This window comes from Budorcas taxicolor, chromosome 1 (assembly GCF_023091745.1).
Source record: "Budorcas taxicolor isolate Tak-1 chromosome 1, Takin1.1, whole genome shotgun sequence".
NCBI classification, from domain to species: Eukaryota; Metazoa; Chordata; class Mammalia; order Artiodactyla; family Bovidae; genus Budorcas; species Budorcas taxicolor.
In genome coordinates, this window is record NC_068910.1 from 182,526,487 (window position 1) to 182,551,300 (window position 24,814).

The 24,814-nt window shown below is 43.5% G+C and overlaps 1 protein-coding gene across 2 annotated transcripts in view; it reads left to right on the plus strand.

Moving 5' to 3' along the window:
• The first annotated feature begins 2,631 nt into the window (after positions 1 to 2,631).
• Positions 2,632 to 24,814, plus strand: part of WWTR1 (WW domain containing transcription regulator 1) — a 144,975-nt gene continuing 122,792 nt past the window's right edge. The window contains exons 1-2 of one of the 2 annotated variants that reach the window (XM_052638765.1): positions 2,632 to 2,879; positions 3,283 to 3,719. In XM_052638765.1, the coding sequence (XP_052494725.1) occupies positions 3,289 to 3,719 (431 nt within the window). In that variant the 5' untranslated portion in view covers positions 2,632 to 2,879; positions 3,283 to 3,288. The remainder of the gene's footprint in view (positions 2,880 to 3,282; positions 3,720 to 24,814) is intronic. The other variant, XM_052638757.1, reaches the window with a different exon arrangement.

A 24,814-nucleotide genomic window follows, 5' to 3' on the forward strand; every position in this document is an offset into this window, starting at 1 on the left:
CATGGGAGAACAGATAAAATTTGTACACACTTGTCCCTCAGTATCAATGTGTGTGGAGGGGGTTGGTTCCAGAAAGAACGCCCTCTCAAACCCAAATCCAAGGATGCTCAAGTCCTTTATATAAAAATGGTACAGTAATTAAATATAACCTACACATATCCTCCGACATACTTTAAATCATCTCCACGTTTCTTATAATATCTAATACAATTAAATGCTATGTAAATAGTTGTCAGTGTGGTGTAAATTCAAGTTTTGCTCTTTGGAACTCTGGATTTTTTTTTTTTATTCCACCGCGGATGTGGAATCCAAGGGATACAAAAGGGATGACTAAAATTTGTTTTAACCTAAACTCTTGTGAGGTGGGTACTGTTATTGTCCCTAATTTAGAATGAGGAAAACTCAGGAATAGAGAGTTGAACTACTTTGCCTCAGGTATTTTCCTCTGGAGATTCATTATACACTTGTCTGCTGTCTCTTACAGGGCACTACCTGATTCATATAAGGTGACTGTAAATGTTATTTAATCTGAAACTGTTGTTTGAAGCACTGAAGCAAATCTCTTCAGCCATCCACTATCATATAGACTGGGAACTGGGAGTTTTCCCTTTGAGCTCTCACATGATCAGACCCTTTTCCATTTCAGGCATCTACTTTGTCCTCCATTATCTAGGGCTTGAAGTTTGGCAAGGAGTGACAGCATCCTTGCCCACCCAACCTCAGCCTTGATTCTCCCTGGCTGATTAACCACATGGCTCCCTCAGTAATTTCCTCTTTTCTAGCAACCAGGTATTTCTTACAAAGCAAGACCTTCCTTCCTGGGTGAGGACCTTCCTGCAATAGGGCTGGCCCCAAAGTTCCATCCTTTCATTGTCAAGAGGCTTCTCAATTAGTAACACTTTGGTCCCATTCACTTCCTGTAGTTCCAAAGCTAATTCTATTGTTGCAACTGTGGTGGCTTTTGAGAATAGCTTGCAAAGATGCTACTTCCCATGGAGTGACCTGCAGCAGCTTCCCCTTCCCTCTGTTGGTCCTATGGGCAGAGGACTTGCTGATGGAAAACAGTCTCCTGGAGGAGCCATGCTCTGCTTACCTTGGATAGTGATCTCTCAGGCAGCCTTGATTTTTCCGTCTGTGAGGAGCACACCCTCAGATATAGATAATGAAGAAGGGGGCTCACATAGGTGGCCTCTGCTCTATTTTGGGCAATGACAGGGAGCAGCCTTTCAGGGAATGTGCTCTGAATACTCCTACCCTTTCCATGGCAAAACTACAGGATGGCCTTGTCTTTCCCATACACTTTTCTCCTTCACAGCAACTCCAGATTTTAATTTTGATCTGCTCTTATAAAAATGTGGAGGCACAATACTTGCACTTTTATTTAACAAAAAGGTATGTAAGCAGGTACGTCTGCAAAGTGCTTTACATATATTGTCTCATGTGACTTATTTCATAAGCTTATGTTTGAATCCAGTAGGGTGGGGCGGGGTAGAGGTTTTCTGAAGCTGAATTTATCTCGCAGCCACTCTCCCCTTCCCCTCGACGGGAGGGGACAAGGAACAGAAGGAACTGAGCTGCTTCGGAGGGCCAGGCAGCCTCCTACTTCCCGCAGCTGTCTTGCCAGGCCAGATCTAGAAGTAGGGGGTCTCCAGCCCACGCCCAGATCCAGTCGGTGGGAGGGTGGGTGGTTTTTTCCGGGTCACTGGCGCACCCTCTCTACTCCCTGCCACCTGTTCCGGTTCTATCCAGGCTCCAGGCTCTCTGGAGGGCGTCAGGGACATTCCAATCCTCCCACGACCCGCGAGGATGTCGCGAGAGAGGGGGGCCCCTTGCTGTCCTTTTCCAGCACCGAAGATTTGCCCAGGTTTCTTCTCAACCCCTGGTGACCCGAGTCACCCTGGAGAGGAAAGAACTGATAAACGGTTTCAAGGTTGGTTTGTTTACAGTGAACTAGTTGGCGAAGTCGCATCCCTAGCGACAGAGGCACTTTCTGGGCACTGTCTGCGCACGAGCAGACAATTGAAAGCCAAACAGCCGAGATGCCTCCTCGCCAGACCAAATATGGTCACATGCAGCCTCCCGTGGAAAGGCTGGCCTCGCTGGTGTCTCCTCGCGTCGGAGCGTACCCGGGCCCGCCCTTAGGCAGAATCACTGATCAATGCCGCGCTCCTGGCTCCGGGCCTCGGTACCCGGCACGAAGAGAAGGCGCGGCACCCAGGACCCGCCCTTCCTCTGTTTGGGTCCCTCACTCGCGTGTCTTCCGCCGCCCCCAGCCTGGTTTCGGTCCACAAGTCCTTGATTAAACAGGCTCGGGCCACTTTCCCTTTGATCCCGCCCCAAGTCCGTGGTAAACTCAAAGGAATGCAGATCCAGGGTTCCGCGAGAGAGGTCAGCCCGTCCAGGAGGAGTGGGTGGGGGGCACCCATCTCCTCTTATCCTGCAGAGTACCTAGCACGCCCAGGGTTTTCTGGTGCCAGGGTGGAAGGAGGAGGAGGAGGAAGGGGAGGGACGAGAGGGGGTAGGCTGGCTCCGGACTTGGAGGTCATGCATAATTCAACAGCTTAACTTTCGGGCCCGCCTCTTTCCTGGGAGTGGGAGTTTGCTCCAAACTTTGTTTATGGGACAGTCCGGGATCCGCGGCGGCCGCGCTGTCTGCTTCTCCGCTTCTCCGCGGAGCGCGAGCGCCTGAGGCCAGTTCGGGGGATGTGAGAGCCGAAGCCTCTCGGCTGCCAGACACCGAGTAGGGTCGGGATTTGCCAGCCGGGCCCCAGCTCCAGCCCTGCAAGCTCGGGACGCAGCCGAGTGACCCAGGCCCAACGGCGAGTTCGGGCGGGACGGCGGCCACCGCACGCCCAGACTCGGATTCGCTGCGCGTCCAGGTAGTGCCCGCTGGCGCGCGCGCGTTCACCCCGCACCACGCCGGGGCGCCCGGCTCCTCGGGCTTCCCGAGTGGAGACGTCTTGGAGTTGGCTCGGGTTGAGACTTTGAGGGCGCTGCCTGCTCTGGAAAATTTCGACCTGTCCTTAGACACCAGCAGTTTCATTAGCGTCTCCAATGCAGTTAACTCCCAGCAGACACCCCCTCCCCCTTTCCTGGTAACTTCTTGGCTTCAAGAAAGTTGCATAATTCTGGAGGCCAGGAGGGACCCCTCCCCCACCCCGCTGGTCTCAAGTTCTGGGTGTCTGAGATCCCGAGGCGGACACCTATCTGTCTCTTCTCTCTGTTCTCCTCTTCAATTATCAGACCTTCAATAAGAAGCTAATCTGACCTCCTTTCTCCTAGCAGAAGATGAATCCCGCTTCGGCGCCCCCTCCGCTCCCGCCACCCGGGCAGCAAGTGATCCACGTCACTCAAGACCTAGACACGGACCTCGAAGCCCTCTTCAACTCGGTGATGAACCCCAAGCCCAGCTCGTGGCGGAAGAAGATCCTGCCCGAATCGTTCTTCAAGGAGCCTGACTCCGGCTCGCACTCGCGCCAGTCGAGCACCGACTCGTCCGGCGGCCACCCGGGGCCCCGACTGGCCGGCGGCGCCCAGCACGTCCGCTCGCACTCGTCGCCCGCGTCCCTGCAGCTGGGCACGGGCGCGGGCGCTGCGGTCAGCCCCGCGCAGCAGCACGCACATCTCCGTCAGCAGTCCTACGACGTGACCGACGAGCTACCGCTGCCCCCGGGCTGGGAGATGACCTTTACGGCCACTGGTCAGAGGTACTTCCTCAAGTAAGTCAGCCTGGAGCAAGGGGGGGACACAGAGTCACAATACCCAGGCCGCGAGCGCTTGTTCTTGTGCGTGTTCGTGACGGTGCGTGCGTACGTGCGTGTGTGTGCCTGCGTGATAATGTGTGTCGTTGAACGGCTTTTTTTCCAGAAATCTGGGAGGCTGGAAGTGGGAGTTAGTTTTAGGGTGTTGGAATTGTAAGGGATCAGAAGCTGGGTCTGGTGGAGTTCATCCAGGATCCGGGAAGTTGCGAGATTTTCAGGACATGAAAATTCTTCGAGGTAGAAGAAAAAAGCACTTGGGCAGAATTCTCGTGAAACACATAGATGCGTTGAGTCTGGAGTACTGATACTGGAGTACTTTGACTTCTGGACCCAAACTCGACTCCCTTTCCGGCCCACTCCAAGTCAGGTAACTCCTAGCCTGGTGCACTGCGATGTGACATCAAGATAGTTCTAGAACAGAACTGAGGCTTGGGGAGGAGAGAGGAAATTTTGTTACTGTAGGTGGTCTGCTGTCTCTCCATTGGAAAAGGGAACACTGACTTAGGCCTACAGCTCCCAGTTCGGTGACGTAATAACCAAACAGCACCCCCCAGTGATGTAATTAGGAACTGCGTGGTGAAGTAGCTGTGGGTTGGACAAATCAATTGTGTGGAAATTGGGTCAGGAGTTCTATTGTGTTGCACTCGGTAACCTAGAATATCATCGATTGGGAGCTGCTTTGTCGTATTTCCCGACAGGTTGTTCTGACTTTTCGATGTAGTGAATTTTACATTCGAGTGGAATTAGACTCCACAGGCATAAAGAAGGTTGCTTCAATTGTGGTACCCTAAAATAATTATATTCTGGAGGAGAAGCCAAGCTAGAACTTGAAACATAACCAGTGAGGTCACGAGGGGTCAGGCCATCAGTGGCCTGGATAGAAGTCCTGCCAACTGGAGCACTTAGTTCAGGATTGCCTGCACTGGCTGACTGTTGACTGCCGTGGTGGAAAACTCCTCTTCTGAGAACTTGCCTTAGACTTTATTTTAAAGCCTATATATATATATATATATATATAGATATATATGTATATGTATAAAATAGAGTAGCCTTAGTTTAGAAGTTGTTATGTGCAATTTTAATAAGATAATGTTTGATACTTTGATTGCTATGAGAGGACCTGATAACAAATACAGTGATGGATGAAGGCTTATAATAGCCAACCATTTGACTCATACTGGTAGCCAGTTATTTCTTCTCCATCCCAAAGCTGTTGACATCTTGTGCAAGAAGGAGTTCTTTGTTGCTGGTGGGGTTGATGTAGCGCTGAGAAGCCCTTGTCTGAAACAGAGTTGTTGATCATTCTAGTCCACAACTGGTCTTCTGGTGAATGAGTGCTAGTGTGGACACATACTGAGTGCTTTGATCTAAATAGTTGGTGGAATTCAAGTATGTTATGTAATAGCATGACATTTTTCTAAGTGTGATGATATTGTTCTGAAGGATGGCATTAGTTTATATACTGTGTGTATGTGCAAAGTCATTTCTGACTCTTTGCAACCCTATGGACTGCAGCCTGCCAGAGTCCTCTGTCCATGGGAATCTCCAGGCAAGAATATGGGAGTGGGCTGGCTTGACCTCCTTCAGGGGATCTTCTCAACCCAGGGACTGAGCTGGCATCTCTTGTGTCTCCTGAATTGGCAGGCAAGTTCTTTACCATTAGCTCCAGCCCTTATATACTATATAAAGGTCTGAAGCAGCATGTTGTGTTGCTTACTTAGGTAAATGCAGTTTTGAATATGTTATTGTGACTTTTGTAGAAATGGACTTAGTACATACAAATAGAAAAAGACCCAATATTTTACAATAATTTTGGAAAATAGTTTTTGTCCCCAATGATTTTTGAACTATGTTTATATATATACATACACAAATATATATGATATGTGATCGGTATAACTGGTTGCTAAAAATATGAAATAAGAGCTAGTCTTGCCTAATGTCTGAGGAAAGCTAGGGGAAAAGATCCCTAAACAAAAGCAAAACAAAAGGATTCTCTTTTATACACATTTTGAATGATTGGAGTAGCTCAAAAATATGTTTGTGAAAAGTGGAAGTTAGCCTTGGGTTTAGAAAAAATTAATCTGCTACATCTGCCTAATCCCCCCAACTAAAGCCACTCCTTGGCTTCCCGGGTGGCTCAATGATGAAGAACCCACCTGCAATCCAGGAGATGAGGCAGACACCATGGGTTTAATTCCTGGGTGGGAAAGATCCCCTGGAGGAGGAAATGGCAACCTACTCCCGTATTCTTGCCTAGAAAATCCCATGGACAGCTCATAGGGTCGCAAAAGACTTGGGCACAACTTAGCAACTAAACAACAACAATAACAAAAAGCCACTCCTCAGTCCAAAGCGGGGTGAATCTCCTTTGGACAGTCAGTGATGACAACAACTGGAAAAACATGTAGGTAATCGGCCTGTAGGCTTGAGCTGATAACAATCTTTGAAAATTGTTGGCCAAGTAGCTAAGGGAATTTAAGAAACTAAATCACTGTGATCATTGTCTTTTGAGATAAAGAACTCTTCCAAGAGTTCTCTGAATTTCTTTCGGAGCTTTGTTAAAGTTGGAATAAGGTAAATGTTATATGTCATATTTTGTTTCACCAATCAGTGTATCTTGGTGGATTTAAGTAGAAGCTTGGAAAATGATGGCAGCTGACCCTGGATTAGTTTTCATAAAAATCTACTCATGACTTTGTACCATCATCTGTGAAATGGGGCTAGCAGTAGAATCGTATTCTTGATTCTGTCAGGAGTAGGGGGCTTTATACCTCAGAAATCAAATCATTTCATAATTGACAAGGTCATTTTTTTAGGGGAAGGTTAGAAAATTGAGGCCAGGGAAGGGTGTCAACATGACTTTGGGAAAGTCATGTGCTTTTTTATTGGTGGACTGGCCCTCTAATCTCTTGCCTTTACTTCAGGAGCAATTTTCCTTTTTCCATGCCCCTCTTAGTCCCCATGTCACTTACCCAGTTGAACAATGAGCTATGTGGGATATAAAGCCTGGACATCTAAGAAGCTTTAAACAGTTTTTGTCATTTTCTCAGGTAAGAGTGTTCTTATGTATACAATGTAATTACTTTCTGACACCTGTTAAAGGACACCTTTTCTCAGTGTTCAAACCTGCCCTGTGATGTTAGGGTGCCATTTAACTGTGGGGTGGATGGAACCAGGCCATGTTAAAATGCATGGCCTCTGAAGATGACTGTACTGTTTCTGCTGTTCTCTACAGCTCATAAATCAGGTTAGGGTGTGTCGGTGTTGGGCTCAAACAGGGTCTGAACACTGATCACATTAAAATTTAAAAAAAATGTCTGGTTATAAATGGACTACATGTTTGGTGTATCTAGACCAGAAAATAGAGAATTATTAAGAAGAAAATGACCTGGCTTCAGTAGAACTTTCCATTCTTACAGAAAAATTGTATTTGAATAACATATTCTATAAGAGAATATATCCCTACTCTTAAATATAATTCCAACTGTAAAATTTGCTGCCACTCCCAGGTTTTAGTAATAATTTTAGTGTTTAGCCTTTTCTGTAATGTGTGGTGGAAATTTATTTTTGTCAAAGTGATCTATTTTTCTCAAGGCTCATGGAGGCAACTTTTAAATTTTTTTAAAAACTGTTTCTGTATTTAACTCTTAGATTGTTACCTTCTTAACCCTTAAAGTAATATGCTTTTACCACTATTGTTATCAATATTTAACTCCTAATAAGAAAATGAGAAGACTCTTGAGAGTCCCTTGGACTGCAAGGAGATCCAACCAGTCCATTCTGAAGGAGATCAGCCCTGGGTATTCTTTGGAAGGAATAATGCTAAAGCTGAAACACCAGTACTTTGGCCACCTCATGCGAAGAGTTGACTCATTGGAAAAGACTCTGATGCTGGGAGGGATTGGGGACAGGAGGAGAAGGGGACGACAGAGGATGAGATGGCTGGGTGGCATTACCGACTGGATGGACGTGAGTTTGAGTGAACTCCGGGAGTTGGTGATGGACAGGGAGGCCTGGTGTGCTATGATTCATGGGGTTGCAAAGAGTTGGACACTACTGAGCGACTGAACTGAACTGAACTGAAGAAAATGAGAAATGTAGCTCCTTAAAATGTTTCTTTTTTCCTCTCCCAAGTTTGATATTTACATTATTTTGAGTTTGTCTGTTAGGTCACCTTTGTTATTTTCTGGAAACTTTTGACAGTATTTTTTGACTCCCCATTTTGTAAGTCAAGGAGGTTTGGGTGGCTGGCAGTTCCACAGTTTGCTTTTTGTCTGTGACACCTCAACATTCCAAAGCTCTGAATCCATGACTAATAAAGATTTTGTGCTTTGCCCCCCAATTGACTGTATTCGTAAATTCTTCTTGAAGTTGAAAAACCGGAAGCAACATTTAATATAATTTACTGCCTTGTGTATTAGATTGGGTCTTAGACTCGCACACTGGGTCTGGTGTCAGGACTCCTGGGACACTCAGGAGGATATATCCAGCGACAAAGTCAAATGGATTCTTTCTTTTCACTCTTCATCAGTTGTTTAAATTTGTGTCACCTTTTAGTTTCTTCATATTTGGACCTTGACTTTCTTAAAGATTTTTTTTCTTAGTATTTCTAATTGCCTTTTTATGCATTTATATGCTATTTGCCTTTATTATGATCTCAAAATTTTCTAGGCTCACAATCCCCTTGGTTGTCAAGTTTCTTTTCCTTAAGCTTTTATGTCCAAATTCCTTAATCTTTGTGTCCCATTCTGGTTTCTCTCTAGACCTACAACAGGGCTGTCATCCTAGGATTTCTCTTTCTTTCCGTGGCTAGAAAAGCTGAAGTACAAACTTCAGTAACTTCTTGAGATGTTTGTGGGGGGTAAAGTTTTCAAATTCTTTTCAGTTAGAAAAGATTTCATTTAAAATTGTTGTTTAAGTTTTACTTTTCTTAAAAAAGAACTGACTCTGGCTGGTTTTCTCTGTTTACCTTTGGTTGACTAGATAATGTAGTTGTTTTCATGAAGAGCCTTTTGTCAGTCAAAAAAATTGTTTGCTGCCTTAGTTTCCTTGTCTGTAAAATAAGGATCATAATACCTATTTCACGGTATTTTGGAAGATTAGATAACATACCTGAAGTGTCTGGTAGATAGTCGAATTTCAGTACAAGTTCATTCTTGCCTCCGCACATGCATACTCTTGTTTACTGGCCAAAATCAGATGCAGAGACTTTGGTAGTAAGGTAAACTAATTTTGGCTCTCAATTAAAGTTTGGCGCTACATGGCAGCCTGGATCTGGAATTGCAAGCTGGTTTTTAAAGTTGAAAATAAGAACTGACAGTCAGTCTTCACGTTAAAAAAAAAACCTAAATAGGGATGCCTACCATGGGGCATGGTGGCTTTTTGCTGCAGCATCTTGGGCAAAAGGTATCCAGTCACTTCTGAGGAAAGTCTACTTTCTGATTTTTGTAATTTGGCTTGTGGCTGCTAGTTTTGTGTGTGGGCTGGGGTTGGAAGGGGAGTGGGATTGAGAAGTGGGAAAGATGAGAAGGGGAGGTAACTGACATGTGTTGATTATCTGTTCTATGGCCAGAGGAGACAGGGAGCTGAATCGGTGCTTCTCAGGGAGATCAGAAGCACCCATGGAGCCCACTTCTGACACGTGTGTGTGGAAACTTTATTCATAACCGTAGGTGCTTTTCACACATTCTTTCTTTTAACCCTCACAGTGACCTGTGAACAGGTACATATTATTATACTATTTTACTGTTGAGGAAACTGAGGCACAATAAGGTTGAGTACATGGCCCAGGGTCACATAACAGGCACGTGGCAGAGATGGGATTAGATTTGTGATTCTCAAACCTGTCCTCCTACCCTTGTACTGTGTTGCCTCATGCCAATTAGTGCCCCTAATTAGGCCCTGTAATTAGGTATCCTTGGTGACCAGATAACTTTGGAGTGGTGGGTGGAGCATTAGAGTTTGCTTCCAGGCTCCGTCTGGGCAATCAGATTTGGAGCTCTCATTGTTGGAGAGAGAGCAAGAGAGATGATAAAGCAAATCAACCAGAAATGGGTAGTCTATTGACAATGACTATATTTTCTCATTGAGATTTTCACCATTCATGAATCCATACCACTTTGCAGGGAACACAGATGTGACACGGCGGGAGGATGACCTAGTTTATGCCAGGATTGGATGTGTTCCTGATGAAATATAGTTAGGTAATGTGAGTAAAGTAGCTTAAAGGAGAAAAGGGTACTTCTCATTGTCTTTATAATTGCAGAGATTGATCAGGAATAAATTGCTTAAAGGGTCGAGTGATCTTAATTTTTGTTTGTTGACAAATTAAGACGGGTGGGAATTATACCCTTATCATCCTCGTCTTTCCTTTCCTCCCTCCTGTGGTGAGGAAATATCTAACCACAGAAGAGGGTGATGGAAGTAAAAGAACCCACCGATCCAGAGGATAATTTTATTAAAAAGTGTGATTTGGAAGACTGAGGATTGAAGTAATAAACTTGTTGTTGAAGGGCAAGTTCTGAGGGGATGGCCCTTCCACTGGGGGACTGTGAATATTTTAGTGCATTGAAATATCAGCAGAGCAGTTTTCCAAAGTGTATTCCTTGGAACCCTAGTCCACTCAGATACTTTGTGAACAAAAGTTCACAAAGACCAATAGATTTGAGATATGTTGCATGCTCTATCCCTCTTTTGGAATTTCACAATATGCATTAATGATTCCAGAGTCACTTATTACAAAGCTAGTTCATTTTTAAACCAATATTTCACAAACATATTTAATTTTTGAACATTTTATTCCAACTATCATCTCTTACCATCTACCCTGGAATGTTCCGTAGACTTTGGGAAGCCTTTTTGTGACCTTCACTATTAACTTCTCTAGTTGAGAGTTTCATTTCATATTTAAATCAAGTTATAGTTTTTCTTTTCAGTGTGCTTTGAGTACGTGTTAGGCTGTCATTTGTATTTCTTGATTTAAGAGTCAGTTACCAATGCTTAGAGATAAAGAAATGCCCTTAAATATCAAACAAGTGGGGTATACCACAAAAGAGACCCAACAGTTATGGTACCTTGTGTAAGTATCATAATCCTGTTACTATTTTAAAAAGTATGTGTGTGTCTGTCTGTCTGATAGAGGGTTCCATAAACAAAGTGTTTTTGATGGTCATCTGTGGGATTATGGAGATTTTTCTTGTCTAGTTTCTATTTTCCTGTATGTTCCAAATGTTGCACAATAAACATAAATCAGGGTAGTGAAAGTGAAGGCACTCAAACTCTTTGCGACCCCATGGACTGTAGCCTACCAGGCTCCTCTGTCCATGGGATTTTCCAGGCAGTAGTACTGGAGTGGATTGCCATTTCCTTCTCCAGGGGATCTCCCCAACCTAGGGATTGAACCCAGATCTCCCGCATTGTAGACAGACGCTTTACCGTCTGAGCCACCAAATAAGTGGGGTAAAAATCACAGCAGAGAGCAAGCGCAGAGGCAAGGGAAGATGGAGTGGTAGATTTGGGTAGATGTGTGGGGCATGAGGGAATCTGAAAGCCTTAGCTCAGTAACTGAAGCCTGGAGCTTTTCTTACCAAGGAAGTCCTCTTTGGGAACTACCTGTGTTTTTCTTGTTTGGGGTTCTTTTCTTTTTCTTTCTTTTTAAAAAGTTTTTATTGAAGTGTAGTTGAATTACAGTGTTGTGCTAATTACTGCTCTGCAGAAAAGTGATTCAGTTATACACGGTAGTGTCAGTCCCTCAGTCGTGTGACTCTTTGCAACCCCATGGACTGGGTAGGCCGCCAGCCTCCTCTGTCCATGGGCTTCTCCAGGCAAGAATACTGGAGTGGGTTGCCAGTCCCTTCTCAGGGGGATCTTTCCAACCCTGGGATCGAACCCGGGTCTCCTGCATTGCAGGCAGATTCTTTACTGTCTGAGCCACCAGGGAACGTATTTGACACAGTAATTGCTAAAATCTTAACCAAAATTTCTCCGTAGAAGTCAGGATAAGAAGTAGACTTGATGGCAGCAGATGTTCTCAATTTCCTTTAACATATTTTATTTGCTTGCTCTCTTGGACTTCTAGCTTTTATTTAATGTTCCATCTAGACATAGCAGATGACAAGGGAAAAAATGATGTTCGAAGAAGTGAAATCAGCAATATATGCCAAGTGCTTAGTGAAAGTTTACTTATTCCTGTTCTTGTTCCTGGTTGAGATGGTGATGGGGGCTGCGCTCTCCCAGGGCCTTGCCTTTGTGCTACCTTGAGAGATCTTACCTGGTTCAGCATCGACCAGGAAAAATCATTGCACTGCTCTTATGTGGCAGTTCAGGGCACTGTGTGGAGAGGGGAGAAATCGGGCAGGTTTTCAGGCCGCAGGCAGCTGACAGTCTGGCTGGAGAATCGTGAAGAATACAGACACAGTCACGTTGAAAGCCCCTTTCTGACCTGTGTGCAGCTGCTCTCCCAGCTTGGAAGTGCGTTGAGGTGTGTCCCAATAAGTCAGTCATTTCTATTATGGTTACAAATCTGAAATTTCCAGCTGGTCTGGATGGCTTTTAGTTTCTCCCATTGGCTACACTCCTTCTGGCCTCAGGAACTTGGCACAAGCTGCTACCTGTGCCTGGAACATTATTTCCCCGCTTTTTGCCTGGTTAACGCCCACACTACCTTCAGGCATCAGCTTAGGTGCCAGCCCTGCAGGAGGTTTTCCCTGACTCACAGCCCCCGCACTGGCTTAGATGCTTCGGCTAGGTTTTCCCATAGCCCTCTGTGTTTCCCCAGATTAGCGCTGCTGCTGTATCACTGTGTGTTTTTATTTGTGTATGTGTGTGTGTGTTGGCTGTGCCTCACTGTGTGCACGATCTTAGTTCTTCAACCAGGGGTAGAACCAGAGCCCTCTGCAGTGAAAACTCGACTGTCCCAACCATGGGACTGCCTGAAATTACCCTTATTACCGATGATCTATTTCTCTTTCTTACTACACTGTAATTTCCACGAGGGCAAGAGTGGATGTTTTTCTTGCTTTGTCATTGCATGACCTGAGCACAGTGCCTGGCACATAGGTAGGTGCTTGATAAGGCAAGAATCCTGTAATGTTTTCTTTTAAATCTTTGCAAGCTTACAGCCTGGAATTCCTTGTAGGAATCTTCGTGTTCAGGAATCATGTCTGTCCCCTGCCTGGACTGAAAATTTAGAACCCTAGCTCGATGTTCTAAATGCAGTGGTGAGGAAGATGAATGAAGGATGGGTACTCAGAGATGTTGTGGGGTGCCCAAACAAAACATGTTCACTGGGGGAAAATGTATATACTACATTTTTTATTAAAAATATATATTTCTTTGTGATGGATTTTCTGCAAATAGTGAAATACTGAATATTTGTCTGTCTCCCAATTTGTCCATGAAAAACCTTTCTTGGGATTCACAGGTTGAGGAAGCAACTGTGACAATCCGTTAATCCATCAAAATAAGTAGAAAACACAAGCAAAAGAAATATAACCTAAGTGAACAAACATAACTTATACTGACTTGATTTTATCTTTGAATTTCTTTTTAAAACATGACTTTTGGGGAATTCCCTGGTGGGTTGGGGGTTAGGACTTCGCGCTTAGACTGCTGGGGGCTCAGGTTGAAACTTGGTTGGGGAGCTAGGATCCTGCAGTTCCCCCCCTCCGCCCAAAAAGATGGCTTTTTAACATACTCTCATCAAAAAATTTAAGCAGAGCTGAAGAATGTAAAGTGAAAAATAAAAGTACTCCGCCCTCTAGTTTTACTCAATAGAACCACTGTTCACATTTGCTTGTGTATCTTCCAGGGATTTATTATGTATACACATGACCTCATTTATACTTGCATCAGTTGGTTGTTTGGGGATCTTGGGAACCACAGCTTAGGTGGTCTCTTTTTCTGGTTGGTCCTCAAACACCCTTGGGACTGAGTATAGATATGAGTTAAATTCTGGAGAACTTCATGAGGTTCTTGATGGGCGAAAAGCCTCGTTGGGGTAACTATAGTTCAGAGACTGGGATTTGGCTTTGTGGTTTGGAAAATTGACGTCCTTGGTGCTCCAAAACCAATCAGGATGTGGGTTGTACTGGGATGAAATGGGGATAGACATTTTAACTGCAGTTTCAGAATTCACAAGCCATAACTTGAATATTCTGCCACTTTGGAATGAAGGTACTCCCTCACACGAGTGACTCAGTCATGGGGGAATTGCTTTGGTGGTGCTGGAAAAGGGAAGAAGTGAAATCAGTCATTTGAGGGCTAGTGAAATCATTTCAGGACACTAGAGAGGTAAATTGGATAGGATTTGGTAATGGAGGAGATATGGGCTGTGAGAAAAGGAGATGAATGGAAAATTTTCAGGTTACTGGCTGTATAATGGCTTGAATGGTAGTGCTTGTTGTTGTAATGAGCAGTATTGGAAACTTTAAAAGAGGCTAAGAAACATTTTAACACGTTAAAGATACCCAGGGGAGATATATATATATACATATGCCCCCCCCAGGCAACTATGTCTATGTTTGTATTATCTATATAACTATGATCATAGATTATTATTATTATTCAAATCCAGGCATGGATGAGATTCCTTAGAGAGAGGTTACGCATAGATTGAGAAGAAAAGAGAAGTTCCTAGACTTGGTGAAGGAGATAGAGAGGAAACAGATATTTATGAGGAAATCCAGAAAGTAGTGCCTGAAATTCGGGGAAGTTCAAGAAAGAGGAAGGGTTAATTTTATGGCATGTTTCTCAGAGGAAGATAGGCACTGAAAAATATCCAGCAAATGGTTTTTCTCCTGGGGCCACTTTTCTTTTTCCAGGGTTGGGCTACATTGAATAAGTACTACATTGGGTACTACATTGAGTAAGATGGCTTTTGTTTGTTTCTTTAAAGCATTTTATTTTTTAAATTATAAACAAATGATAACACATTTATAGGAGACTTGAAAAATATAGAACAAAGTTATGGACAGAAGAGAGGAAAATGATGACGATAAGCCCCTGAATTATATAAGTCATAGCCCACCAGTTCCCTCCTCCACTGAGGTGTCCTGCTAAGGAGCACGACGTTTTCCCTGGAGAGGTCTGCTGGCCGTCTGGAAGGATCACACATTTGCTTGTTTAAACATCCAGTTAAAATGAGGCCTGAAATCAGTGTTTTATAACTAACCGAGATAAGTTATAAGACTTGGGTAAAAATATTACTCTAATTGATATGATACTCACTTGCCAGGAGGAAAATTGCCTTCTCCAATCCCAGCTGTGGTCAAACCTTTGTCACAGTTTGTAGCTCACAGGACTGTTACTGCCTAGACGCGTCATACTTAATTGCAGCCATAAAAATAGCAGATTATATTTGCAGAGTATTAGTTAAAAATTTATGGTTTGAAATATTATGTAACTGTAGTTTCAGATGAACGTTTATCTTTCCATCTTTGTTTCTTCATTTTGCTAGACTGATTTTAATAGCTGGTAAAGTAGATTCTGAAATTATAATGCATGTCAATGTTCTGGATCAGTTTACTGTTTCACAATGTAAGTAAATAAAACATACTTGATTATGTCAAACTAGTTTGAGTTTGAATACATTTTGTAGTGAAAGCTGGGACTGTAGGTAAAAGGCTATAATGCTGCATTTTGCAAATTTGGGAGCATCTAGCGGTTCTGTTACTGGCTTGGGATTCGTGTGAACATGTGAATTTAGTAGAAGGGATTAAGAACCATAAAAGAAGCAGTAAACTTCAGTGCTGCTTATAAAATCACTTGTGTTTTCTGTAGACACACTCTTCAGTACAATTGTCACCACTCTTATGGGCCTTAGTTTTGTGTACTGTGTGCAATAGAAGCCTGTGCATTTAGGACTTTAGGCAAATATGAATTCTTGTTACCTAACATGTTATCCAGGATATATGTGGCTCTTTGTGCATTTTAGCATAGAATCCATAAATATGTATTGTATAAAAAACTTGTAGAAAGGAAAGATGGAAATGGAGGAAGAATCAGCTACTTAAACGTTAAGCTGTACCCAGATAGGTTTTTAAAACATGGTCCGTTTTCCTCATAGGCTTTTAAAAAAGTTTAATTATCTATGATCTGAAAATAGTTAAATTTATTGATCTGACATTTCTGTAAGCTTGAAGATGGCAAGGGTTGTGCTTGGGGCTTCGGGAAAGTGCTCTAGCGAAGGTCCAAGGACTATAACCCACACAGGACAGAGTGGAGCCATTGTTCTTTGTGTTTATCCGTGGCTTACATTTTAATAACTATTGAGTCATCAGTGATTATTAACAGATATTTAACAGTAGGAGCAAAGGAGAGTGTAGAGTCATTATCGACAATTTGGAGTGTCAACATTAAATAAATGATTTTGAAGGCTGGATGCAGAATTGTTGAAGCTTCTGCCTGAAAACTTTGGCAGGTGGCTAGAACAAGGGATGGACTAGCACAGCCTTTTTAAAAATTATTAGCCATAGTGAAATGAGTCAGGTTTTGCCAAAGTGCTTTTCATTTAACCTACTAATTGGCCAACCCTAGTTAATTAGTTGAAACCCATTAAAGGACTCCATTTAACCTACTAATTGGCCACCCTAGTTAATCAGTTGAAAAACCATTAAAGGACTCCGATTTCCCGGTTGCTCATGCATTGGTATGTCCAGCTTATCTCATGTGTATGAATAAAAAAAGCCCATTATCTGACTAAACGCATTGTCTACATTCACCATAAAGCAAAGCATCAGTAGTTAAGTTTTGCATTTTAAGTCATTCTAGGCCTTGGTAAACACTTTAGCAACTGGTACATATATCTTTGGAGTCTAGTTTTGAGACCTGCTGAAAAAGAGTATTATGAACTTCCCAGTAAGCATGGAGGTTGTAAACTGATGCTGTGGAGTTGCTTCAGCTGAAGTGAAAGGTTATATTTACTGATACTTATTACAAATGGATTTTTAAAACAATGTCTGTTTTGTACCTTGATGGTCAAATGGGCCAAGGATAAAACAAAATGTTACATTGTGGAACAAGATAAAATGACACTGCATAATGAATAATATCTAATGCCATTGAAATATAAGATTTCCTTTCCAAAATATACACAGGAGCTTCTAAATGAACGTTTTAAAAATCTGATTTTACTTTGATTTGTCCAATGACTTGATGCACGAAATGATTATGATTCAGAATATGTCCAGATCTAGACTGCTACAATAAATAATAAAGCTGTATAGCATGTAAAAGTAATAAAACCTCAGTGACATGTGTTTTAGTGACAGCATGGGAATTGTTTTCTTTTTCTTTATTAGAATAGGTCAAAAGTAGTTCATTGGCAACAAGCAGAATGTTTCCATCCACCAGTTTCTAAGGTTAGAGTAACATCGCTGATCCAGACTCTACTGCTTCTACCCTTAATCCATAAACATCATTGCTATTGCTAAGTCACTTCAGTTGTGTCCAATTGGTGTATGAAAATCAATGAGGGAATCTAGGCAAAGGGGAAAGCTATAGAAACCTTCACTAAATCCTTAAAGAAGCAAGGGTGGGGATCTGGTAAGTAGCTGACTTTGTTTTTCTCTTACCTTGAATGGATTTTTGAGCAGAAGAAGAGATTACATGGAATTAGAAAATTGTTTTCTGAAAAGTCCTGGTGGAGAGGTATCTGTCTGAATCCAGTGAGGAGGACCGAAAATGGTGCTTCAAAAGAAAGGTAGGCATAGTTCTTGTGCAGAGTGGGCTAGCTGAATAAGGGAGATCCAGAAATCCAGAGTCCTGTTACTGCCTCGTGCGGTTATGAAATCACAAGTGTGAACTTTGAAGTTCACAAAGGAAGTGATTTGTTGAGAGGTGGGGAAGATAGTGGGAAAAGTCGAACAAGTATTTAGAAAGATAAGGGTTTATAAAAGAAGTTGAGATGTTTGTAGATGTCCTTTGCTGTATGACAGGCTTCCCTGGTAGCTCAGATGGTAAAGAATCTGCCTGCCGTGCGGGAGACCTGGGTTTGATCCCTGGGTCAGGAAGATCTTCTGGAGAAGGAAATGGCAACCCACTCCAGGATCCTTGCCTGGAGAATTCCATGGACAGAGGAGCCTGGTGGGCTACATACAGTCCATGGGGTCACAAAGAGTTGGAGACGACTGAGTGACTAACACTACTTTGCTGTAGGACAAGTCTAGAAATGTTGCCCAAGTTGTCTGTGGTAAGATGGGAAAGGTAACTTCGGTCTGCTCAGAATAACAAAGAAGAAGATTTACTCATTTGAAGACTGGACTTGGGAACTTCCCTAGTGGTCCAGTGGCTGAGACTCGAAGCACCCAATGCAGGGGGCCAGGGTTCAATCCCTGGTCAGGGAACTAGATCCCCCATGCCACAACTGAAGAACCTGCATGCTGCAACGAAGACCAGGCATAGCCAAATACATAAATAAATATCTAAATAAAGAGTTGTGGCTCAGTTGGTAAAGAATCTGGCTACAATCCTGGAGACTTGGGTTTGATCCCTGGGTTGGGAAGATCCCCTGGAGAAGGGGGATTCACTGCAGTATTCTGGCCTGGAGAATTCCCTGACTGTATAGTCCATGGGGATGCAAAGGGTTGGACACAACTGAGCGACTTTGACTCACTGGCATCCATCATTAGAACTTTGAGGGATGGGCTTGAAAGCAGAGAAAATGTAGCTAGGTGTTTTTAAGTGACACTGTGGTGGCTCTTCGTGTCAACCCAAAGATAAGGTATCTGAGTTATCAGTCAGTTCAGTTCAGTCGCTCAGTCGTGTCCGACTCTTTGTGATCCCATGAATCACAGCACGCCAGGCCTCCGTGTCCATCACCAATTCCCGGAGTTCAGTCAGACTCACGTCCATCGAGTCAGTGATGCCATCCAGCCATCTCATCCTCTGTCGTCCCCTTCTCCTCCTGCCCCCAATCCCTCCCAGCATCAGAGTCTTTTCAAATGAGTCAACTCTTTGCATGAGGTGGCCAAAGTACTGGAGCTTCAGCTTTAGCATCATTCCTTCCAAAGAACACCCAGGACCCATCTCCTTTAGAATGGACTGGTTGGATCTCCTTGCAGTCCAAGGGACTCTCAAGAGTCTTCTCCAACACCACAGTTCAAACGCATTAATTCTTCGGCACTCAGCCTTCTTCACAGTCCAACTCTCACATCCATCCATGACCACAGGAAAAACCATAGCCTTGACTAGACGGACCTTAGTCGGCAAAGTAATGTCTCTGCTTTTGAATATGCTGTCTAGGTTGGTCATAACTTTTCTTCCAAGGAGTAAGCGTCTTTTAATTTCATGGCTACATATATATATATGTATATATATATGACTTCATTTCTTCCTGTCTGGATGTGCGGAGTTCAAGCTAGTGTTTCTGTTCTCAAGCCTGATGGTAGAGTGGCCGGCTTTGATTTGCCTCCCGCCTGAAGCCTGCTTTGGGTGAATTTAAAAACCTGTTTGTTTCATCCGTCATCCGGCTGGTCCTTACCCGTAATTCCTGCACTTTGATTATGGGGGTTATTATGGGACAAGAGCTTCTTTGTAAAAGAGCATGTTTAATACTCTGGGGTCTAGCGTGACTAGCGGATATAAATTGTATGGAAGCAATTAAACTTGGAGGAAATGTCATGTGGGCTGAATTTAAATGTACAGTCTTGTGGCATTGAATTTTTTTTTTTTTAAGTTACACAGAGAAGGGTGGAGAGAGAAAAATAAAGGAAGAGAGAAGAGAAATTGGCTAAGAGAGTGAGGGAAGCACAGAGAAAAGAAAACAAATCATCTTGAACCCTTGGTTAAAACTCCAAAGTCTAGAGCCAGTATTATGCTAATGCCATTGTCCTTCATATGAATACTTTAAAAAGACAAATATGGGATTTAGACTCAACTGGGGACTCGTGTCCCTTTTTGCTGTTGGTTGATCCCCTTCATCTCAAGGCATGTGTGTATCTAAGTGTGGAGTGTTTTTATGGGAATATGTGAATAAACAGGATTGAGGGTAGCCAGCCTATAAGAATCCTGAAGGTGCTTGTTGCTCCAGTTTTCTCTCCATTTTATGCTTATGGCCTCTGGATGTACATAGTGGCTTATCTTGGACTTCTGATTAACAGTAGTGTATCATTTCTCTCACTGTCCTGGAATGTTCTCTGTCTCCTGATTGGTGTGTTAACCCTCAGCCAACCCCATCTCCTCTCTGACACTTTGATGAGAGAGTGTCAGCTAGAAGGATCTCCTAGCTAGAAGGATCTCCTCCTTCTCCTCCAGATCCCATAGTAATTTGATCTGTATGGGTAATTTGGCAACTGATCTTTCCTATTACCCATTAAAATGTTGGGTAAGGCTTTTTAAAATTATCTATTTATTTATTTTTGGCTATGCTGGGTTGGGTCTTTTCTGGTGCACCTGGGCTTTCTCGAGTTGTGTGGGCTACTCTCCGTTGCAGTGCATGGCTTCTCCTTGGCATGGCTTCTGCTATTGTGGAGCGCAGGCTCTAGGTTCATGGACTCAGTAGTGGTGGTGTGGGCTTAGTTGCTCTGTGGCATGTGGGATCTTCTTGCACCAGGGATTGAATGCGTGTCTCCTGCATTGGCAGGGGGATTCTAACCACTGGACTACCAGGGAAGTCCCAAGGCTTGTTGCTAAATGAATGGGTTTATTTCATTTTACCCAACATGTCAACTCTCGGAAGATGGACCTGATAGGGTGTTGTCCTTCGTGCCTAGTATGTCTTGGTACAAAAGAGTATCTGTAAAGGTCAAGGCTGATGCTGAACATACTTTTTAAATAATCAAAATGTACTGGGTGGTCAGAGGCAGAAAATGATGCTTTTAAGATCGGATGTAATAGTAAAACGAGTTTGATTTGAATTTGAGAGTTAGAAATAATAGGCAATTTTGACTTTTTTGCAAGGGAGAGTACTTATGTTTTATTTCCATTCTTTATATTATGAACTCCTTAAGGACAAATAACCAAATTTTACCCCATTTGTATCTCTTCAGTGCCCAGCCTAGTGCCTAGCACACGTGATAGGAGTTCAGTTAATATCTGCTGAAAGAAATATAAATAATTTAAAATGTCTCCTTTCTTTAGATCATCTAGTACTTCTTTCTTAGGCAGTAAGCCAGTAGATTTTTATTGAGCACATTTTATGTGCAGAAACGGGTACTCTGCTTATTGGCATAGGGAGTATACATAGAGTGTATTACAAGTTGGAATATATTCTAATCTTTGTATTTAATTATCTATCTGATTATACATTCAAAGAAATGGCTTCCTCAAGCAGAACAGTGACAAATTAGGAGAGAAAAAGTTGCTGAGAATAAATCCAGTGTATTCATTCTGTTCCCAGATTATTTTCACATTCCACTTCATGCTGGAAATATAGCTCCCCAACCCCCACTCTCCTTTCAAAGGATCCTAAGATTGTAACCTTTCCAAACAGAGCTGGAGAGGTAGTGGACTGTTTAGATTTCAAAGGACTTTTTCAGGATGCAGAGTAAATAAGGGGAATTTGAGATATCAACAAAACTGTAATTAAGCAGATTAAATGTGTCAGTGGTGAATACAGAGAGATGTCAGAGGAGCTAGTTAGTAGCAAGTATTTAAAAACACAGCCTCAAGTTCATCCTCAGTGGTATCACCAACATCCACAAACAATCCTGAAAGGAAGTTTAGCCAGATAAACCCAGGAGAAATGGTTCGCCTGGGAACATCACCTTCTAAATCATATATCTATTTCTAATATCTTTATTTTAAATTTTGGCTTGAGCTCTTTTATTGTTTACAACTTTCTTAAGGTCACACAGAACCAGAATTGAATTTTATCATTGTTTTAGCTCTCTGAAAAGCAAGAAAAAAAGCCCTCTTCTGATCAGAATAAAGGAAAGAAGAATGTAAAGTTATAAATTAGATTTGAAGCTGAAGCTCCAATACTTTGGCCATCTGATTCAAAGAGCTGACCCATTGGAAAAGACCCTGATGCTGGGAAAGATTGAGGGCAAGAGGAGAAGGGGACGACAGAGGATGAGATGGTTGGATGGTATCACTGACTCAACGGACATGAGTTTTTGGAAACTCCAGAAGATAGTGAAGGACGGGGAAGTCTGACATGTGGCAGGCCATGGGGTCGCAAAGAATTGGACACAACTTAGCGACTGAATAACAATAGCTGGTCGTATATGTAAATGCAACAGCATCTATTTATTTTTTATGGCACCCCCAAACTGCCCAAGTTATACACGAATGCATTTTTTTTAAGAAATCCAGCCAGAGACAGTCTCTCTTGACTCCTCTATACCAGTTGTGCTCATTGTCCCCGGAAACTGAGCCCTCTTCTCAGTTCACAGTCCACCCAAGAGCATGTGCAAACCTGTAGTTCAGATTTTTTTGCATGTTGTATCTTCATGTCTTTTTCTTTCTCCCCCACTGGAAAGTATGTTTTTCTGTGGCAGTAGCTAGAGATCTACCTTAATATATTATTCTGTATTTTGGCTATACTACAGTTTATTTACCCATTCTCCCAATAATGGGACTGTGATGTTATTTAAACCTCACCACAAAGACTTGGTATAAATTGAATTCTTCTTTTGATTTTTTGAGGACTTTTTTTTTTTTTTAATCACTTTGAAGGGAGATTTTTAGTAATTATCCAAAGGTAGGAGACTCAAGTCTAATTACTAAAAATACATTGTGTTTGTATGATAGGTTAACCTTCTTTTCAATATGGGCATGGTACCCTAGCAGTGTCATGAAGATGCCCAGTGCCGGTGCGGTGAGGTGGGTGGAGGTGTGGGGAGACACCACCACATAATCACAACCACGTGAAGGTGAGAATAGAGCCCTGTTCTGATCGTCCGGGGGCTTTTTTGGTCAAGATCACAGAGCATGTTCCTTCCTCCTGGGCAGGAAAGGCAAGGACCCTTTTCCTCTGCAGTTTACAAGCTCTGCCCAGAGCTCTCTGGCCAACATCATCAGTTCAATATTTGGCCTCAGAGCCTTTGATGTACGTTGTGAGGGGGCAGGTGTGGTGTCCAGGGCCGGAGGCTGAGCTCCTAGGAAGCAGGGCAGGAAAGAGGCTCAGGGGTTCCTGCTGGCAGGCAGTGCCTGGGAAGGGCGGCCTGGGTGAGCAGGTGGGTACCCACGGAGGAGTCTGAATAAACTGGAGCCCTGCAAGCCTGTCTGCAGAACATAGCCTGCTTGGTCCAGGCTCTTTCACTGGCCTCTTGGAGCTGCTCACCAAGCCTGTGATTCAGCCATTTCTAGTGCCTGGATCTTGGTGGAGAACAGTTGCTGCTGTTTTTCTTCTCTTCAGTTTTTCCCAGAAGGCCCATCCTCAAGGGCAGGGAGCATAAGAATAAAATATTTTATTCTTCCTAGAACTTCCACCAAGGAGTGAACGAATGGGGAAAAGTGAGTGAAAAAGGAATCTTGATGGGATGAAAAATGAAGCTGGATGAGGCTTTTCCTTGTTGCTGCTGTTGTCAGAAAGTGAGGTCCGAGGTCTGAATATGCATTTATGTGTATTTATTCAACAGGCTATACAGAGTACTTACTCAGTGTCAGGCATCGCTCCAAGCACTGTTCGTATTTAATTCTCCCAACAACTGTTTGATAGACAGAAACACATTTTTTAATCCTCGCTTTACTCAGGAAACTGAGGTGCAGAGAATTTAACTAACTCAACCAATGTTACACAGCTGGTAAGGATTTCAACCCAGGCAGTCTGGGCAGTCAGAGTCAGCGCCCTCCTTGTCCCTCTGTTTCCGCACCCCGGTCTTGACATGGTTGGATTCTGTTGTTTTTCTCCTTTGTGAGCTCTCTTCCTTCCTTCCTCTCCATTCCTGTTGCTTCTACCACAGAACTTGACACTTCACTTGTAGATTATAACACACTGGCCTCTGACCTCAGTCCCTTGCATGCTGCAGCCAGGCTAGACTTCTGTAAAGACAGCTCTCACCGTGTCATTTCCCACTCAGAACTCTCCCTGGCATCCTGTCCCGTCAGGGCTGAACTCTCCCCTATTCATCCGTTCTCCTAGCAATGGGACTATAATTTTTTTGCCCATGCTGTGTAGCATGTGGATTATTAGTTCCCCGACCAGGGATCGAACCGATGCTCTCTGCGTTGGGAGCATGGAGCATTCACCTCTGGGCTGCCAGAGAAGTCTCAGAACTATGTTATCTAAACCTCGTCTGAAAGACGTGGTGTAAATTGAGTCCTCAACAGCATCTATCTCCTTTCCCAGAAGTGCCCTCCCCTCTCTTTTCTGGCTCTCCATTCAGTTCATTCCTCCCGGAAAGCCCATCTCAAGCCTCAGCTTCTGCCCATCTCCTTAGCTCCTATGGTCTCCACCTCCTCTGCACTTGGTGCTACAGTCGGTTGGGTGGAATCTCATTGTTTCAGGCTTGAAATAACCCAACTATATTTAAGCTCCTTGAGGGCAGGGGTGAGGGTTCCTGGTTATCCATGACCTGGCTCTGAGCTGAGTGCTCTGGGTCACTGAATTGTGGGGCCAGTAAAGCAGAGCACACTGGGACACTGATATAAGTCCTCATAGTGGGCTGATTGCTAGGGTTCCTCACCTTTAAAAATGATCTTGAATGAGATGATAGCCAAGGTCTCTTACTTTGCTTAACTGATAACACTTACTTTCTTAAATAGCTTTCAGTTCAGTTCAGTTCAGTTGCTCAGTCGTGTCCGATTCTTTGCGACCCCATGAATCGCAGCACACCAGGCCTCCCTGTCCATCACCAACTCCCGGAGTTCACTCAGACTCACGTCCATCGAGTCAGTGATGCCATCCAGCCATCTCATCCTCTGTCGTCCCCTTCTCCTCCTGCCCCCAATCCCTCCCAGCATCAGAGTCTTTTCCAATGAGTCAACTCTTCGCATGAGGTGGCCAAAGTACTGGAGTTTCAGCTTTAGCATCATTCCTTCCAAAGAACACCCAGGGCTGATCTTCTTTAGAATGGACTGGTTGGATCTCCTTGCAGTCCAAGGGACTCTCAAGAGTCTTCTCCAACACCACAGTTCAAAAGCATCAATTCTTCGGCGCTCTGCCTTCT